Source organism: Cryptomeria japonica, chromosome 1, assembly GCF_030272615.1.
Source record: "Cryptomeria japonica chromosome 1, Sugi_1.0, whole genome shotgun sequence".
Lineage (NCBI taxonomy): Eukaryota > Viridiplantae > Streptophyta > Pinopsida > Cupressales > Cupressaceae > Cryptomeria > Cryptomeria japonica.
In genome coordinates, this window is record NC_081405.1 from 289,301,362 (window position 1) to 289,323,165 (window position 21,804).

Below are 21,804 nucleotides of genomic sequence, written 5' to 3' on the forward strand. Positions count from 1 at the left end.
TTTACAAACTTTAGTCTTTTTCCAATCTCACTGCTCCCTCTAACCTGAATATTAGAAAAAGATATTAGTTTCCCTTATCATCATAATAGTTTGCTATGATATTCTACAGGTTTCAAGCAAGCAACTTCGGGATGACCTAATGACAATGCTAATAGCTGGTCATGAAACAACTGCAGCAGTATTAACATGGGCATTTTACCTTCTTGCGCAGGTATTATTCTATGCTATGCAATTATGATATCTGTTACATTAAGTTCAGCTTCTGTATTCTCTTTATTGAACATAATCTTGTTCCCAATGTTTCCCTGAATCTTTTTTCTACCTAAAATTTTTGGTGCCTGAAAGCACACAATAATGCTTTCTTTGTTGGTGTATTGGAAAAGGGAGAATTCGATCTTTCCTGCTATGAGATTCCTAATTGAAAAATTAGGTTCTGGTTTTAGACTTGGCTTTCAATAACAAACGGATTGAACTGGATTTGACATAAGTAGCAACAGATGATTTTAATTGCAATGTCAGTTCATCCCATATGTGCATGTGAAAATGATCCTTAATACACTAGAAAGATTTCAGGAATCCATCTTAGTGTTATGGTGTTTCCTTTGTGAGTTTCCCTTGTGAGATTATAGGGAGGAAACAAAGAGGCTTGGTTAGTGAGTGTTATAGATCATCCTACTTGGATACTAGCACAATGATATTATTGATCTTGTAATTTTCCTAAAAAGGGGTCGTGAAGGAGACTCACATTGGAATTAAAACATTAGAGTGTGGTATTCAGATACATGATGTTATGTTTGACTTTGGAAAACTAAAATCTTTAATAAGACAACAATGTTTTATATATCATTTATGTTAGTACTTGTCCACTAACTTCAGGACATTAATAATGAAAACTCATTAGGTCAAAGACAGTTTAAGATTGTATCTAGATCATGTCTGGAGATGGTTGTCCCTTGAATTTCATTATTGTGATGGCTTCCCTAATCTGCGGCTCCAACCAAACCGTCTTCACCATCTGGCATAAAACACCATATAATAAAACAGAAATCACATGTATAGCTTATAGGCTTCACCAAATCAAACAATCAATCATACGAGCTACCTTAGGGGACGACAAGCTGTCCCTAGGGCGGCTAGGGGATGTCCAAATGTCCTCTATTTTGTCTTAGGGACGGTCAATCGTCCCCTAACACACCCAAGGGCATTTTAGTTACTTTTAAATTAAAAACTTACAACCATTCAATGCTTGTTTGGTTTGTGACATGCCCATATAGGATTTACAAAAAATAATGAAAATGTTGTTTGCCATGAAGGTTTATGTGGTTTTGAAGGTGTAATTTGGGCTTGGTGGTGGGAGCTCCACCCCTTGACCCCATCCTATAGCAACAAGGAATCTGCTAGAGGTGCTGGCCCCATATTCCTTGAGGGGCATTACCCCTTGACGTCATTGGGGATGTTGCCCCCAACTCCCCATCAAACTATAAGTCTAAGTAAGTAATAGACCAATGATGAATCATGATCACAACATCTACAAAATGCATATCCCCTATTGCAAATTTCTACATCTTTACAATCAAAGCTACAATCAAGGATTATCTTGTTTCATACATTGGACAACTTGTTTGGTATACGAGGATTGCCGTAGACAAAGTTGGCATGTTACAATCATTATACTGCTGAGTATGAGTTTAGTCATAGTTGCCAGGAAATGCCATTTTCATAATTCAAAAATGTATTTGCACAAACAACTTATAGAACAATCCCATCTAAGGTCAGACCGAAACGTAACTAGTTATCTTTTTACTCAACCATTCCTCTTTGTTAATGAGTTTGACCACAAAACATGCAATCTTGAAGGCTTCAGAAAAAAATTAATAATAAATCCCTTGCTCATATACATGAGTTAGGCATGTCTTTATTAACTCATGGTCATATGTATATATAAAGAACATCATATTCCTATTCAATTACCCATGCTACAAAGGTTCTCTAATGTCTACAATGAATGTTTTATCAATATTATCATATAAATATTTGAAATCTCCTTATATTTTTAATAGCTGTCCCCTGCTGTCCCCTATAAAATGGCCAAAAAAATCCCCATACGGAAACATATTCTGCCATTCCTTGCTGTCCCTGTCCTGGAAACTTGGGGGAGCATAGGCTATAATCAATGGTATCTTCTTGTAGTCTCACTGTGTACTTTTCAAGGACTTGATGGTATTCTATATTCTTGATAATTTGGTTACTTTTCCCCTATTTCATTCTTAAAGATTTTGTTGACTATTTGATCTGTAATTTCTCAAAATTTGAAAAGTAGAAATTATCATAACACAAATAAGCTACTATTCTACTTGCTTGCACAAATGGCAGTTCTTTGAGAAATGAATGTTGCTAAAAAACAGACTCAAAAGTTGAGAATGAAAGAAAATTCACCACAAACCATTCAGATTTTTATCCTGGAAAACCTCCAAAGAGGAAAAATTAGCTTGGTAACGGCAATTGCATGCCTACCTCAATATTTCATTGATCACCAAAGGCAAGAACAAGTACAGAGTAGATACAACTGGAAATTGCTTCTATGTTCACTGTCAAGCTTTGGATGACTACAATTCTGAACTTTTTTTAATTTTGATCACTATAACACTCATACAAGCCTCCAATGATGCAATCCAGCCTTCTCACACCTTTAAACAGATACTGTTACATGCCCTTATGCAGTAGAAGGATCCACGAGTGGAATTGGAAGTGGAAGAGTTGAACTGTTCATTTTAAAGTCTGCATTTCTCCTTTTATGACTAAACTGCTGGTTGTCATCATGAGGCGGTTTTGAATTTGCCACGGCAGTTTCTGCCTCTTGTCATAAAGCACTGGTTTCATCCTATAGACGAAATCATGTGTTTTATGCTGCTGGTCATTTTTGGAAAGCCTCATCTTGACGAACTTAAACCTTTCCAAATCCTTATGGAATCACTATTGGATTTGAATAAAATTGAAATAAAGACCAACTCCAACATTTTCTTTTCTTTTTTGTTGGCAAGGTTTGGCTTGTATATGTTGAATACTAGTGACCACCTCTATTGGTTAAATTTTTGTTTTGGGAAAAGGAAAATTTAATTCAATGGCTGCAAATGGCTTTGTATGTTTTGAAATCATTATTTTGGGGCAAAGTTTTCATTTTTTGATTGTATGCACTACTGCCAAGAGCTCCTGATCAAAATAAGATTTCTATGTTCAATGTTATCCTACTTCTTTTGTTATCTACTGTCTTGTCATTAGTAAATATATTTCTACTATGGGTTCGTTAATGTTAATTGTGGTAGTTTCGGTTAACATTTTCTTCAACATTTCAAAGGATAGTTGTTCCTTTTACGTCCTTTCAAATCTTAGTTGTTTTAACTTTTAAGAAAGGATTTGATGAATTTCTCATCATCCTCACGATCATGTTGGGGGTATCAGTAACTCCAAAGTGCTTCAATAATAATTTGCAGTGACTGCTATCAGTTTTACTTTTGCAATCTTATGTATATATGTGCCCTTAATTCTAATTTCGTACCACTCATGTCTATGATCTCTCTAGGAGAATATTATAGTTTAGTCAGGAGCATTTAATGTGTCATATGATTGAGTTACGGAATGGTCATCTCCTATACAATATACATTCTCATAATGTTGTTCGTCTGAGCCAAAAGAACTAGCGCACAAGGAGGAGACTTAAGATGGTTGCGTGTATCTGTTCCATAGAAGATGTCGAACTTTCTTTCATTTTTGAGTAACTTACACTGTATGTTGGTTTACTATTTTGGCCCCAATTCTATTAGATGGTTCATATGGTATTAAGCTGGCAATTAGTAAGTAGATTGCTACATTGATAGATCAACGATTTGAACTTTCAATTTGAGTTTTGGTTTATTTTTGGAGATTATTTAAATGAATACCTCATAACAATAATTAAGTTTTTGCCATAGAAAATGACATTTCTACCTTTTCAGGGTCGGAGAACATGATCTTGATTGTGAATAATGTTGTAGCCTAGGGTTATGCTGTATTGGTCTATTCTCATTACATAAATGTGAATGTAATTGTCATAATGTTGAGTCTGCATTTTGATGTTCAGTGTTGTATTGACATTTGGATGTTCGGTTTTGATGCAAGTACAATCTCATATATACAATTAGATCATAGTTTTTTGAGCAGAACACTTGCAAATGTTTTCTACATCCTAGAACTACCAATATTCATGTTTGTACTTCTTTTCTTCATGTAATTTTAGGTGTTGAGAGTTTCTGCATTCTAATTTGGTGTTGGGTGTTGTTCTTGGATTTTTATTTGTATTTCTTTTAATTGCAATGACTTAAGTTAATGCCTGAAGGTTAGTTCATTTCCAGTGCTTCCTTGAACTTATGGTTGCTTTATGTGAAGAAAAACTGTCTTGCAATTTTTGAGTACCATTGCATCTCGTTTCTGTGAAAGTGTGCTTTTTTTTCATGTAAAGTTCATTGAAAGCTCTTGAGTTCACATTCCTTTATTCAACTCTAAAATTCTACGTTTAACATGATTTTAGAATTTTTGTAGAACTGTTTTTTAGCATCAACCTTACTTCATTATGGTGTTGCTGTTGAAAAAATTGACAGTACAGAAATATACAGATGAAAAGCAATAAACGAAGAACACACATATTTATGTGGAAACCTGGTAATGTACAAGGAAAAAACCACCGGCAAAGGTCTCAATTTTTTTATTGTCTCAGGAATCAATTTGCTGTTACAATAATCTGCAATTTATCTCAAAAAACACGACTAACTGAACCATAAACATCTAAGTCGTCGAATACGCTTCGAACAATACTTTCCAAAAATAGAAAGTGAGTTCTGCAAATGCATGTTGTACACATGTCCTACACCCAGCCCCCTTACAATTCACCTGGCTTTCAGGCTTTTGGCCTGAACTGTTGGGCCTTTGGCCTTGCTTGGCACATACGACTCACTATCATGGTACTTGTTGTCAACTGCTTAATCAATGCTGGATAAGGAAAACTGATTTCACATACCAACAGTTGCTACTATCAAGTTTATTAACCACAAGAGATTAATAGTTGTGAAGGTGAGATGCCAGGAAAGTCTTGATGTAGTGTTCATAATTTACTTTGCAAAATGTTATGTGGTGCATGATAAGATATTGAACTGAAAATGATTATAGAGATCTGACAAAGATGAAGAAAATTTTAGAATGTTAGGGGATGGTATTGCTTTTTTATAATGAGCTATTGTATGAATAAATTTGGATTCTTAGTTTATTTGGCTTATTTTAGTATGCATTCTCTCTGTTAGAAAGGAATTTGTAATACCAGTTGACTCATCTGTGAATCTAGTTATTTTATGTTCGATATTTTTTGTTTTCATTTATGCATTCTACTTTTCACAAGGGATATCCGAGTAATTGCATTAGGAAATTTTGGACACTTTCTTTTAGGAGGGAGGTGAAGAGTTTGCTTATATATTTTCTTTAACTCTATCACTTGGAAATAAGCTGTTTTTCATTGTTGGGTTTGTTTTATGCAGAATCCTGAAGTTACATTGAAGCTTCAAAGGGAGGTTTGGTTATTAACAATGCCTATATGCATGTTTTCTGTTAATGAGATCTGATCTTTACTCTTACATTAGGAGAAGTTTCCCTCCCATTCTGTCTTTACCATTGCATGTATTAAGTTGAGTTTCCTTCCATTCGTTACTATTATTTTGTACTTTTTAGATTGCGGAATCTTTAGCTGAAGTATTTTAAATGTTGACAGGTTGACTCTGTTCTTGGAGATCGCCTACCCACTATTGATGACATGAAGAATCTCAAATACACAACCCGTGTTATCAATGAGGTGCAATTCTGGCCTTTTTGTTTTTTTACATGTGTATATTTGTAAAATATGTTTTTGAATAGAATATCATATAAGACATATATTGGATTTGATAATATTGATCTCATTATTTTCTTCTGCAGGCACTACGGCTTTACCCACAACCACCAGTGTTGATTCGCAGGTCTCTTGGGAATGATGTGCTTGGTCGATACCCTATAAAGAAGTGAGTTCTAATTGAACTGACCAACTTAAACTGGTTCTAAATTTTAGCAGGCCTTATATTCTATAAATACTTGAAAAACATTTTCATCTTTTACAATGCTTCAATTTAGGTTTCAAACTTGCATGGGCGTACATTTTTAAATATATGGATAAAGTGAAGATATGCAACTGGGGATCTGTACCCCAAATACATGTGCTGACACTGACAAGGCTAGGACCTAGAAATATACATTTATTTTTAACTGATTAATTTGGTAGGAGTCTCTCCATCATCATCAATAACTGCATTCTTTGCCAGAAATTCATATGCATTCGGATCTATAAATTTATTAATTTTCTTTGTTTTAAGCTCAAAACAATTCCTGTTTAAGTTGTGCCAACCATTCCTTTGTTTTTCATATCTTTTTAGTTAATCACATACAGTCCCATTAATGGTTTCATCGGTTTTACTTTTTACTGGATGATGATGAATATGTCAAGTTATTTATTTTCATATGGTTGTTGAAACTTGAAAACCAACTACTTGTATTACAGGGATGAGGATATTTTTATTTCAGTGTGGAATCTCCATCGCTCGCCTCTATATTGGGTGGATGCAGATAAATTTAAGCCAGAGAGATGGCCTATTGATGGACCAAATCCAAATGAAAATACAGAAAAATTCAGGTGCTCTTTCTTTTACCTGCCATAATAGGTCTAAAAGCTAATCCTAAATTGACAGGACTTCATTTTTATGTTTCAACATGGATCTGTTGACTGGATATGAATCAGTTTGTTAACTTACATATTGGAATGCGTGTTTACCTATGTATTTGTTAAAGAGCTTTAAGTTTTCTTAAAGCACTTGTCATTTTGCTCGATTTTTCATTGAGTTGAGTGGTATTGTAATCATAGTTTCTTAATTAAGTTTAGGTATCTGAAACTATTTAGTATTTAAGGGTTTCTTGGTTAAGCATCTTCCTTTTGTTCAGTTGGTGGGGTTGAAAGGGCCGCAAGTTATAGGTTTCAATGTCTTAAATTAAACTAATGGCTTTTAACTGGTTAGGTAGGACTGTAGGAGACTCACCTTAGATATGGGTGTTGCTGTGAATGTTAAATACACCTAGTCTAACATCTGTTTTCCCTTCAGAGTAAAGGCTGTTTACAATAGTGTATGATCATGAATCTTATTTCCAAACTTTTGCTTCAGCCCTCATCAAAAGATGTATACTGTGAAACTTTAATCCCCCAAATATTCTGATATATTTGCCTGTTTTATTTGCTTATCATGACATGCATAGAATCATGAGTATTGAAATCTGAAGCTCTAGCTTCAGCAATAACTTAATGACAATATTTTCTCATCTATAAATTGCATTAACAATACAAAAACTGCTAACATTTTTAAGAACAAAACAGAAATATGTCACTTTATAAATGATATATGTTTGTGCATAGATTATGGGTGTGTAAGGTACATTTACGAGTTTCTATAATTGCTGCCTACCAGACCCATTTGCTATTTTTTTTTGTCCTGTTTTAAAGATCAACACTACTAGGCATAACCGAAAAAGTGTATACTTAATAATCACGTATTTCAATAATATTTGAAGACAAAACATTTTAGATGTAAGTGCTGAAATTATTTGAGAATGCTTGATTCATACTGATAACATGGAAGCCTAAATGATGTCCAATGTCCAATGTTGATTTGCTAAATTTATTCTTGGAGTATTCAAGATTGTCAATTGGTTCTCTGGGAATGCCAGAAAAAAGCTGATTTCCTTGTGAAGTTTATTTGAAAGGACTAGGTTGCACAAAAGTTTGTAGTGTTTCCTGACATTTATTGTTCTGTACTAACTTAGAGTACTAATTGTCAAGCTATGAATCTGCAAAAAATGTGATAAGGTTTAGTGGATGCAAGCGGGATTGGGTTCTCCATCATTAAAACATGTAGAAGAAAGGAAATATGTATGCATTAGACATTAATCTGAGTTGATGGACCAACTCAAGGATCATTGGTGAAGAATAGATAAAAGATCAAACACTGATCAGTTGGTATGCCTTGGTATACCATATTGAACCTCAAAATCAAGTATATCAATCCTGGTGATGGGATTGGTTGAGTATCTTGACCCTCAAGGGGTTCTCTTCCCTTGTTGATTTTAAGGACTTCACTAAACAGTTTCTCAGTGTAACAGTAAATAAATTCAACAATTCAACAGAAACATCTATCAAGATTGAAATTAAAAATTGCTGTCGAGGTTTTGATGCTGAAATTCCTAGGGGAGCTCTTCTTATAAATTCAATGGAAGATGATTTTTGTCACTGTTACTTCATTGGAACAAGCATTTCTTTTTGCTTTGTGATAAATGCCAAATTAGAAAAAGAGTAAAGCAAGCATTTCTCAGAGTCCCCAAAGGTAAGCATTATTTAATAGTTGTGCTATTTTCTTCCTTTTCTGCACCGATTTCTCGTTTGCCTGCCTTTCAGAATTCTATTTTTCCTCTCAAGTCTCATTGCAGAACTAAGACAAGAAAAATGGCATCATTCATATATCATAATTATCAAATAAAATGAACATTCTTTAGAAAAATGCCTCATAGAAAAGCGAGCTGAAGTTTAGACACTTATAGATGAGGCATAAAAAAGAGGACATCTGTCAATTGCATTCAAGAATCAAAGTGACAATAATTCCCAATTTTTAGTAATGACCATTGAGTTCTCCTTTTCAAATAAGGAGGCTCTTTTTTGAAAAAATTCTGTGAAGTCAATAATCTTATAGTTCAATGCATTGTTGATAATGAACAGAGACTTGGGTGTCAGGAAATGGCATCTTGGTAATTGCCCACCAAGCCCCCTTTTATGACCTTACAATCATGGGGTGAAGACTAACTTTTGTTGATATCGCTATGAACAAGGAAAAAACAAATAATGAAATTATTTTAATGTTCACAAATGGTCAAATTTGGTTGGTGGAATTTGAAAGTAAAACCAGCTCCAATATCAAGAGGAAGACAAAATGTGCTCCATCATCTAAAAGATTGGCACAATCTTAATTGACCACTATAGGACTACAGGAACAATGATTGCCTTGGAAAATTTGTTGGAGAAATACAAATCCATCTCATTGCATTCTTGGTGTTAGGAAAGTGACAACTTGAGAACAATAGGGTTAAATTTAGAGCAAACAAGTAGAGGTTTGCTGAATATTGTTGGAAGGATTTTGAAATACAAATTTGTTTTTTGTTAAATGCCATTTAAATTTCTATAGATATTCACAAATAAAGGTAGATGCAACGTTATGTACCAAAAAAGGGTCAGCATGCATAACCCAAAATAATAGTAAGCTCCAAAATGTGCAATAAAAGTCAGGCCGACATCATGAAGTCCTTTAGGCTCCAATAGCAAGCACTAACAAAAAATGGAATAGCTTTTATTCTTAATGTTTTCTTGGGTTTCAGATTTTCAAATTTTATGGCCTAGATTTTCATGTTTGGTCAGTCTTGTGTTGTCAACATGTCAAAGGGCTGTCATGATGTTTTCTTATCTAGGTCTTGTTTGTTTCCGTTTCAAAGTTTTGAGGTTCTATGCACAAAGTTGTGTCATTCGGTCAGAGATTTATAAGTATATACACAGTTAATTCCAAATCTTTTAACAACATTTTCTATATTGTTTGTAGTTTGCAGGAGTCATCTTTTTCAAATATCCATTTAATGTGATGCCAATGTTATTTAAATGATGTTCCTCAGAGGTGCATTTTGGGGACTTTTCTTTGGTATTGTAAGTGGTTCTTCATGGTATGGATCCTGGATCATTCACTTTTCAAATACCTGCAGACAATGATAAATATAAGTACACTGGTAATGCATTAGGCAAATACTGAGGAAAATCTAGAAGTCTATTGTAAAGGAAGACAATCACCAGATTATGCCCAAAGATGGGCATCCCTTGATGCTCATTGATATGGAGGCATTTTTGAGACTCTAACCAACTCTTCTTTTACAATGTCTTTAGCTAAAACAATAAAATGAGAATAACATATTTAGTAGGGGTTGATTTTTTTGCAGAGTTTGGTTCGTCTTGGACAAGGATGTTCCTCTCAGGCAATGATATAAATGGGGCTTTATACTGGGACAAGGCTATTCAATAATAGAACTGGGCCGCATTATAGGACAAAGATATTATACCTGCTTTAAGCCTCAACTTGAGACAAGGACATTCACATCAGTAGATTTTTCTTGGAAAGTGCCTACAGTGTTTGTAATATAATAGCCATTCTCTAGCATTTTTAACTTATTAAATTCTTTTCATTTCACACAAAAGCATTTAAAAGCAGATTTAGACAATGATAACAACCAAGATTTAGTCAACCAGCCAAAGACAACAATCAACATGCCTTGCTCACTGATGGTAGTGGTCAACCTACAGCCAAATAGTAGTCATTAAACACTATGCTACAATTTGAATTTGCTAACCGGTTTGCTGAAACGCAAACTAATCCCAAATCAGGTCTCCATCTGCTAAAGTAAACATTATAGTTGTTTCCTGGATTGAAAATGTGTATTAAATGATGTCCGAATCGAAAGACGTAAAGTGCTTTAAATCTCTAGCGTGCTGGAAGGTTGGCCTCGTGTGCAAAATTGATTATCTTACTCATTTGCTTTTGTCACAATATTCCAAGAATTAGAAGTCTTTCTTGCAAACATTATGGATTATGAAAACCTATAATATCTAATTATTTTACTGTAATGGATTGCTTGGCATCATATCTGGCATAGTAGATTTCTCAAAAAGACTCTAGTGATGTGTATATTTTTATATACAACAGTGACGTGTCAGGTTCTAAGAGGACTCAGTTTCTTGCATGTGCTTGAACACAATTAAAGTGTAGGCGTAACTAGGACCATAAGTCTTCTTATGTTCAAATGATTTTGTAGCTTTTCCTTAGGATCAGAAGGTTCAATTGAGTAAATTTAAGAAAAATTAAATTGATTCTCTGATGTGCATGAATATTGGCAACAAGGATCATTTTGATGTGTTGTTCTTTGTGTCTCAAACTTGCTTCATTTGGAGGGTTGAGAATAATAAAGGATGAATATAACCAATTTAGTTAGGATTGTCTACATTTTTTTATTTCTTTTTGAGTCTAGCTTGTTAAAATTTGTTTTGTCAATTTGTTGAGGTGAGAAAACTTTTTTATTGTCAATCAAAAGTGCTTTGTTTTTCATTTTTTTTTCGAACTTTTCTTCTAATTAAATTCTAAAACAACTTCTATTGACATGGGCCTTTTCTTTTGTGTTATCGGAATCAAATTGACAAAAAATGCTTAATTTGAACTTATCTCATTGTGTGCTATACATACATAAGCCTTTTCATTTGTGTTATTGGAAACAAATTGGCAAAAAACGCTTAATTTGAACTTATCTCTTTGTGTACTCTATATACTTAGGACCTTTTACATCATATGCATGGAGAGTTGAAATTTATTTTTTACATGCCTTGATGTGTTGTGTAAAGACTAAAATTTCCATAAATGACAATTCAAAATTTAACATTATTTCCCAAGAATTACATAAATCAAGTGACACGATACATCAGAGGTGTTAAATTACAAAATTCTTCATTTATCGATAAATAATACAAATGTGACCATATAGGTTGAATTACATATACATATGGTCTTGGTGTTGAGAATTATTACATATACAATATACAATGACCAATGGTCAAATTACAATTATATGATTAATAAAAGGTACTTATGGAGCTGGCTCTAGTTGCTGCAGACTTCTCTCCATCTGCTCCTGTGAGATGAACATGTGGCCTAGGAGCATTAACCGCCCAACCACGAAGCAACTGCTTCCCCGGTGCCCAATGAGCTCCCTACCCTTGCACGAAGCCCCTATTAAACTGGAACCAGCAGATGGATGGGATCCTAGTGTAGTATGATTATAACTAACATACATATCACCTATGACTATGTAGTCCTATATTCATGATATGGCAAGAGGTAAGAAAGAAATCAATAACATTATATTGATTTTAATTACTTTGGCCAAAGCCTTAAGCCAACTACCGGCAGGTAAATTACGTGTCAAGATTTACCCTCCCTTGTTCCATATTCGAGACTTGCCCATTAATAGTGTACCTTATGATTTAAATGAAATTTACCCCTTGGATTAAAAAAAACAAACCAATTAAGATCTAACCATATGTAAAATAAATAAATAATTATCCCTAGTAAGGACTTGTTGATGTGTGTTTTATGCACATAACATTTAGAATAAAATACCAAAGTACTTTACCCTCTCTTGAATAAAATCACCTCAAATGCTAAGAGTAAGATCAACTAAAATGATTCCAAGGTTTCTACAGTCAGGTCTTGACGAGTGGGTAACTCAATTGTTGATATGAATTATTGTTTTCACTTGGGGACTTACACAATTGTTCGAATTAACTCTGCTTATCATGAACATGGAATGGGTGTGCTGATAACTTATGATTTGGCAATGTAGTTTTGGACTTAAGTCTAACAAGACTTACTAAAAAAGGACAAAAGGGGATAGGGTTCAGGAAATCTATTCTAAACTTGGGAATGTAGGAAATGATGAACAAATTTAGTGGAATTAAACTAGGCAAGGCCTCACCATCAAATTGAACAGATTTTGACACGAGCTTAGTGCAATCAGCTAAGGTATACTTCATAGATTTTCAGATTATTACCATCAAACATTGAGACCATCCAAGTTGATGCATAACAATGGATGCATAATAATTGAAGTTAAGCTTGCATAAACTCCCAGGTGACCACGCACGACACACTTACAATCAACAAGAGGCTAGTGGTATGGATTAATGGATTCCACACATATATACTCAACAATTCTTTCATTCAATCTAACAAACATTGAAAGCAAATTCTAATCTAACTTGGAGGAATTGAGAACCTTGAATGCAAGACAACCCTTGAAAAACAAAATCACCGTCAAGTCGAACAATGATTTATATTCAAAAGCTGCAGCATATACCAACAATTCTACATATTCTCTCTCTTACAAATGAGAGGCAATGAGATTTATATAGAGTCTCATACAAAATGGATGGCCAAGATTAAAACTAAATCAAGGGCCAAGATCATGCCAACAAAACCCTAGAATTGCCCTAATTAGGGTTAACATAAAAAATGGTGCCACCAACATATGGCCCAATAGAAAGATACCTTGTCATCAAATAGGGAATCTTCTAGAAGATTCCGTCCTGCATCTCTCTCTCCTAGCATACTCCAAGAATCTAACCAATACAAAATCTAACTCCTTGCAAATGCTGGGTAAGGTATCCTGCTGTAAATCAATCACGTCCAATGCATCTGAGCAAGCATCCAAAGTGTTCTCCCAATCTGGCATAAGCTTCTGCGAATCATGAACATGAATCAACAAAGAGACCAAATCATTGATCTGACTCTTCTTCAAAGAGTCCAACTGATTGAAGTACATGAATTTCATTTTGTCTCTCAATTCTGCTAAGTGTAACCCATTGGCTTCACTGACATCAACTCCCAATAACTCCTCAATTGAGGCAAGGATCTTCAACTGAATATCATGAATAGATCCTTCCATCTCTGCACAACTCTGTTGTGCGCTCTCATAAGTGAATTTCTTCATGGCTAACGAACAATACCAGCCATGAAAATTGTATCTATCTCCATTGTGCACAACATTCTCCCTGATCAACGTGGACATAGGAACCTTCTTCAAAGCTCTAAGGCATGGAATGGTCTTCTCCTGAATGGGTCAGAATTCTTCCCAAACACCTTCCAAATACTGTATTCTGAATATGAGCCCTATTGTCCTATCAAAAGCTTGGACAAAGTGAGTGAGGAAATCATCCACCTGTCTCTTCGTATCCTCTATCCATTTCTCCACCTCCGAGAGTGTATCTCTCGCTGCCTCATAACATGTATGTAGTCCACGATCAATCGCAATAGGGGAAATAAAGGTGGGATTCTCACGCCTTATCCTTGCAATGTACTCTCTAAGTCTGATATTCTCTGCTTCATATTTCTCTTTTCTCTATCTCACTATTCAATCTCGCATTGATTGCCTTGAGGGTATCACTAACCTCCTGAAATTCCTGCTCTTTTGTGGTACGACCAAGGGCAACTAAAGTAATCTGGAAATCCATGGGAGTAGCAATGTCCGCCGTCACATCTCCAATAGGAACAACCACTTGCGCAATCCGCATTCCTGTCTCATCTCTAGCTATGTGTGACAAAATCTCAGCTTTCCTAGGTTCTTTCTCCTTATTGCTCCTAGCTAAGTAGTCATCATTATCATCAATAGGCTGTGCCTCTACCATCTTCTTACATTTCTCCATACTCATCATCAGCCAATCGGGAATAGCAGCCATCTCCATACCATCATCGAGACACATCTCTCGATCAAGCTCTCTCAATGTCGAGATAACATCATCATCATCGTCAGGATTATCCCTGGTCAAATTGTATAGATTCTTTCCCAAACTAACCTCCAAAAGGACAGTAGGGGATCCCGACTGATCATCATTCTCATTAGGTGAAGCAGATGTTGTTGTGGCATGTAAATCTGGTAATATCACTATGTTTGAACATTGCTCAAACTCCCTGTTCTGTTCTGGTATTTCAACTTCCTTGATTGATGAGACACTGAGAGGTGGTGAAGGAATGATAGGCGAAGGCATAGTAGTCTTTTGCTTCTTCTTCTTGACCTCCTCAATCTTCTTCCCTCTAGTCTTGACTTCTTGTGTGTTCTTCCTTCGTTTGGAAGCTTGACTCTCCTCATCCGCATGAATCCTGATATCATTGATAGTCCTTTGATCATCCTCAGAAGCAGATTCTTCCTGTTTCATCTTTTCATAAGTGAAGGCAACACCCATATCAACTAATTTGTTCATCTGAATATCCACCCATGTTTGGGAGAAACTGAAGACCTTTCTTATCAATACATTCAAATCTATTTCTTCTGGTTCTGACCAATTAGGCAATAAAATCACTTCATTTCGCTCTCATATTGTGGATGTGTATGATCCTTATCATCCAACACTTGATCGAGAATGAGGAAAAGTCCACACTTCCTCATGAAATCCACTGACATTCTGGACCACATTCTTCTCTTTACTACTTGCTCGTCCATTAGGTTAGCCCAATAATCTTCTATGTCTACCTTGTGGATGAACTTATCTCCCTTGATCCTTCCAACTTTCTTATCTGGATCAAATCTTTCTCTTCTCTTGTATGTTGCAAATCGATAGAATGCAAGCTCTTCACTTGCTGTGCTTGCTGCTAAGGCGGATTGGCAAACCTCCAATGTCTTCCCAACTGAAATACGAAATGACATGCCCGTTCTATGCTTTTCCTTCTGGGTAGAATCAAACTCCAGAAGCTGTCTCACCACTTCCAACAAGATCATTTTGTCAGAAGGATACCTAGGAAGCCTGTTAGGTTCGGATTGATATCCATGAATCCTAAGGTATGTGAAAGTGGGAAACTGTATATAGCACGATCCATATTTCTTACTATTAGCTCTGTTGCCTGATTGGACAACCTCCTATGGATTCCACCTTGCAACATTCGCGTTATGTACATAGTGAATGCATCATTCACTCTCTTATAGTCTTCAATTCGATACATGATCAGCTGTGGATAGCACTCATAACTTTTGAATTGTCCTTGTCCATTCCCGACTTCACCTCTGCATATCAATCCTTTGTAGGTAACAAAACGTGCAAGTAGATGTACCAAATACGAAGTCATGGCGAGTGACCTGGATCGCTCCACATTCCTCAGCTGAAAATCCAGATTGTCACATATAATTTTAGACCAATTAATCAACGTTCCTTTTAGACAATCCTGGATGAAATAGAACATCCATCCATCGTATATTGCACCCTGCGGCATCCCCATCACTCGGTTAAGCAGGAATATTAAATCACTGTATTCATCTTTGAAGTTTGTGCACATGAGTGTCTTGGGAGCCTTGGAATGATGAGTCCTCGGATCAATCATCCACTCCTTATTCACTATGGTCTTGCACGCATCCATCTTCTTATATCAGTCTTCATATTCATCTTTAGATATATCTTTCATGTCTGCTCCACGTGGAATTCCAAACACCTCAGTAAGGTAGGCAATGACGACACCCTTAGGAGTCTTGATCATTTGGGAGTGAGGATCATAGCATCGTGCACACTCCAGGATAAGCTCGCTACACTATGGATTGCGAAAATCCAACGGCCTGATAAATGTCACTCTTCATAACGTTCACATAAGCTGGGGAAGGAATCTAGCTTCCAATTCCGAACATATGCTGTCGCATTTGGCTCATGTTCAGGAAATGCATGTTCGTGTCTGTAATCTCCTTCCATCTAGATGACATCTTGGATTCCGGATAGAATCCCGTCTCAAAAATCCTCTGTTGTTCTTTCCTTTCCTTGAGTTCGGATTTCAACATCATACTTGTATGAAGCTAGAAGTTAGAACCTCGGAAAATATTCCTGAATTTTTTTTGATTTCCTAATGATTTAGACAAGTTTGGGTATGGAAATCAGGAAAATAATCCACATTCTCAATAGATTTCAACAATTGAATGCAAAATGTGACACGGTTGGGGTATAAAACCCTCATGAAATTCATTTAAATGAATAATTTTCAGACCAAAGTCTGAAGACACCTCCTTATACTTAGAAATTTTATTCAAATTAGAGTGCAAAGGAGTATACACAAAACTATGTCTGAAGACACCTTCCAAGGTCAACAATGGCTGCCAACAAGTCTGAAGACAACCTGCAACTTCACAAATTAATCTCTAAAAGCATGTTGCAATCACCCAAATATGCACAAACTTGATGAAAATCGATTTTCCAAGGCAAACATGGGAAAATCTGAGTATGTATATAGGGCTGGGAATGAAAACTTAGTCCGAAGACAAGTCTGCAAGTAGAATTTTCAGTCTTACCAGCACCCTTAGGAATGAAGATAAACTCAGAAAATGGCCCTGGAATGAAGCAAAAATGCTTCCCAAATGAAATCGCCAAGGTTGACAAGTGGTTGGAAATGAAAATTTTCTGAGGACAGCCCCTTGGCAATGAAGTTTCAGACCTGCAACAATGACGGATAGCTCTGAAAATTGACTGAAAACAACTCCAATCAGCCGTTTGGACAAATTGCCTTAGGTGGAATTTGGCTGGGAACGAAATGTATGTCTGAAAATTGATTTTCCAGCTAGCAATGGGGTCGCACAAGTCTGAAAAAATGACGTGTTTCAGGTCTGAGAACAAATATCAGCAAGCCTCCAGCAATGGCGCCACCACCCAAGGAATAAAATCGCCACAATTGGAGGTGAAAACCCCTCCAAAAAACAGTAAAAATCTCCTCCTCCAAAAATGGCACCACCCAAGGAAAATCGCCAAGTCTAAAAAAAAATGATGTGAAATGATTTTCAATGGCAGCCAACACAAATCGCCTAAGGCTGGAAATGATGGAAATGATCAATGGAAACAACTTCAGCCTTCAATGGTGTCAACTTGACACTCAACCAAATTCGCTAGTTGGTGAAAATTCGCTTGTCTGAATTACCCCTGGCAAATATAATAATATAATAATGCTGGCCTCCTCCTTTTAAACTTCTTTCACCTTTAACTTTCACCACACAGTCAATGTGGGATAAAATGCTTGTATTTATACTTGCTTGGCAAAAGTCGATTTGCTTCTAGAAGGTGAAAATTATTAAATGCTCAATGCAAATCATTTATTAATTGGTTTTTATTTTTTTAAATAATCGTTGCACTTCGTAAAAACAATTAATTTGGGGCCCATTCATTTAAAATATTTCAAAATTTGAATCAAAATGGCCACTTGGGGGAAAATCGATTTTACTTGGGATAAAATCCCAATAAAAAATCATTAAAAATTATTAAATATCCCCCTTCAAGGGGAAATCGCACCATGTAGGGACAAAAATCCCATAAAAAATCTTCATCAACTTTGCATAATTGGGTCCAAGGGAAAATCGACCCCTATTGGGATAAAAATCCCAACTAAAAATTCATCAGTTAGCACAAACATCATCCTAGGGGAAAATCGACCCCTGTCTGGACAGTCATCCGGACACAAAAATCATCATAACATCCCCAATGGAAATTCGCCTAGGGTCTGGAATCACTATCCACATAAAAATCTATGAAATCCCGTCACAAAAAGTCCTGGTGGAAAATCGATCCATGCTAGGAATCATCATAAAAGTCATCCACAACTTCCTCCACACTCCCTAGGGGAATAACGTGAGCTGTTAGGAAAATCTCCAACACTTGGCCAAAATTCTCAATCATCTGGTGGAAAATTACCCCTCGTATGGATTTTGAATGGTGGAAAAATAAGGCATACTTGGATTCCAAGGGAAATTCATGTCTAGTCCGAATTTTGAGTGGGGGAAAATCATGGGTAGTTAGCAATATGAGGGGAAAAGCGCCTCTAGTCTGGAATTTTGACCTTTTGACCCTTAGAATATTGGGCCTCGTTTGCAATGGGGTGATGTGTGAAAAGGTCACAACAGGACTATACTTAATGATCATACTATTAATTTTTAATGACATAGTTTCTTACTCCACAAAATAATTCAATAAATTATATACAATATTTTAAATGAAAATACTAACATCTTAAATTATCTCCTATTAACCCTTTAATACTTACATTGATAACATTGATAAAATTCCCTCTAAAACATGCTTTAAATAATCCATTCTACAAAACATTTATTGACAAAAGTAAGAAAACAGCTATAAGCAACTAGTGGGATTTGGACTCACAACTTGAAGATCCCAACTAAATGCCTTGGCCACTACACCAATGGTTTGTGTTTGAAATAAAATAAGAGACAAATGAATATAAACAATGTTGTCGCTAGCTACCTTAGCTTTATGCCACATTATTTTGTGGAAGTGTACAGTAAGTCAATCAATTGAAAAAATAAATTATGGTCTCTATTGCTTATCAGAAATCACGGCTGATACAAATAGGCCATTTCTGAGTAAAATTGAATATAGAGAGTTCAAGGCATCCTCAAGGCAGCGATAAATGGGAGAAAATGATATTGCCAAATCGTTTCAAAACTCTTATTTACAGAGTGCATTGATTGTAAAGTTTGTAGACTGATGATTGTATGGATCCTTCAGATATCCACAAATGAAGTTAGCAGCGCACCTTCTAAGCATCTTTTCTGCAGCCACAATTTGTTTGTATTTTTCATAAACAGATTTTTCCAACAGCAATTTCAAACTTTTTGTTATTCCAATTTTGTTAGTGTTCTCTGGATCACTTTTTACTTTTCTTCTCTTCATCTTCCTTGTTCCAGATGATAATGATAGAATTCAGTTTCAACTGTAGTTCCAGGCGTGGATTGACATTCTTGCAGAGAACATTCTTTAAACTAAATTCTGAGAATTATATTATGTTCCAAGAAGCTTCACAGTCAAGCAACTATATTATTGAAGAAATTACATTATCTGAGGAAAACAGAGAGTGAACTGTTAAACATGATAATGCATTTCTTATATTATAAGATGTTTTCCAGAACAGGCATCGCACACAATTCTATATCTTACCCACAGACTTTTAATAATATGGAATAAGATATGCATAAGTTCTTACAATAGCTGGAGGGCGAGTCAAATATGGTCATATCAAAATTCTTTAAACTACCTCAAATTGCTGGAAATTGTTTAAGTATCTAGCAGAGTGTCATGGTGGGACAACTTGGCATCGATATGACTTGATACATAACCATGCCCATAAATGGTATTCAAACAATGAGATTTTAATAGTCAGACTGAACATGAGAGCCACTACTATATTAAAGGCAATTCAATTCACTTAGGTGTAGCTATAAGGGACACTAAACTAAGATGCGTGTGCTGCGAAAGTTCTGAAAATCACAATTTGTTGAATATTCTATAAGGTATTTGTTGTGAGCTCGATGCAGTAGAAAACACTCCCTCAGCTCTGCAACTCTAAGACTCAAGCACACAACATAAAATAGAGACTAGATTGCAACAACTAATAAAGTTTTATTTCCATTAATTCTGCAAACACAAATTTACAAGCATTGGCCTTCTGTTGGCCTCTTTCCCTTCCTACATAACATTTCATAAACTTAGCACAAGCCTCAGCTACCATTCTCTGCAATGGCACTTGCTTTCACTCTATTCTCATGCCAAAAGCCCACATTCTAATGGCCCATGTCAACACACTCTTCTCTGTGTTCATTTCAACTCCTTTAAACCTCACAATACTTCTCTCACTGGATGCGAAGGCTCACACATTTTACTTCCTTCGCTAATACAACAGATTGGCCGGCGCCTTTCCTTAGGCCTCCTCCACTCCAATGCAAATCACCCCCCTCTTATTAACGCAACCCTATCTTCTTATTTTATTTTTAACTGCAGCTCTTCAAATTTTCATTCAATGGTGTTATGTAACCCCAATCTGTTCATTTGCCATGCAGCTCCACCTTATTGGCTGGTATCACCCTCTATGCAGTCCCACACTCATCTATTCCATCGATGCCATCTTCTGTAATCTTTTATTGTTCTGCCTTGATTTATTTCTCTTGTATTGTTGGTGATTCTGTTACAAACTACCAGCCACTGACTTCCTACATGTAGGAAGGATGTTGGCAATGGTTGTAGTTTCGTGTTATGCCTGCCAAGTGTAAAGCCTTCTTGACAAATTCAATCTGCACATATATTCCATTTCGTTGAGGCTTTTTGACAAAAGGCTCACTGTCTTTAATTCCCCATTTAAATATTTGTCAAAATTCCCCTCCCCATTATGCTTTGATAGAAGTCCATATTCTATTTCGATGCTCCCATTTTGCCACAGGTAGGCAGGATGCTCTGCATTAGACGCATAGGGTAGAAAGTTTGTGAGCACAGGCTCACAAAAGTGGAGTTGAGTGATAGAATCAAAGTTTTAAAACTCGGACTCGCCACGGACTTGGCAAACCAAAAAATTGGACTTGGACTCGCCACGGACTCGGCAAACCAAAAAATTAGACTTGGACTCGGACTCGTGAAAGACTCGCGAAAGACTCAGCAAAAAAAACAAAACGTAGTTTTACAAAAAAACATAAAGAAATTAATACATGTAGAGAACATAAGGGCCATAATTGAAACATTACACATGTCATATGATCTCCAAACACTCAATATTTGAAATTTCATCATTCATACTCATAGAATCATACTCATTACTCATAGTTTCAAACTCTAAAATGTATAATAGCAGCATAAGTTTATAAATGTTTACAAAATTACATATAATGATATGACCAACTCCAAATGTGAAAAACAAAAACAAACAAACTAAAGAGAAGACTACATCTTCCTCTTTGCACTTCTCCTAATATAGCTCAATTTTTCAGGCCTTGAGCTAGAAGTAGTAGCAGTGGGTGTTGTGGTATCTAAATGGTGAGATGATTCTTCTTTTTTCTCCTCCTTCAAACCCTAAAAACCTGTTTTCACCAAGAAATTCAGGCAAATGAATGAAAAAATGCAAAAAAAATCACTTTTTAACGTTGTTGGGCATCATAATTGGGTTGCGCGAGTCCGTGTAATTGACTCGTGAGTCTGTGTATTTGACTTGTGTGAGTCCATGAGAAAGACTCACAAGTCTTCAAAAAGACTCGCCAGGACTCGCCTTGTGAGTCCTTGGCGAG

General features: G+C 35.9%; 1 protein-coding gene across 2 annotated transcripts in view; it reads left to right on the top strand.

Annotated features, from left to right (window-relative positions):
* The window catches only part of LOC131048839 (protein LUTEIN DEFICIENT 5, chloroplastic), a 62,584-nt gene that overhangs the window by 22,235 nt on the left and 18,545 nt on the right, over nt 1-21,804 (top strand). For both annotated transcript variants that reach the window (XM_057982915.2, XM_057982914.2), the window contains exons 9-13: nt 110-211; nt 5,562-5,594; nt 5,792-5,872; nt 5,995-6,077; nt 6,611-6,742. In XM_057982915.2, coding sequence (XP_057838898.1) covers nt 110-211; nt 5,562-5,594; nt 5,792-5,872; nt 5,995-6,077; nt 6,611-6,742 — 431 coding nt within the window. The remainder of the gene's footprint in view (nt 1-109; nt 212-5,561; nt 5,595-5,791; nt 5,873-5,994; nt 6,078-6,610; nt 6,743-21,804) is intronic.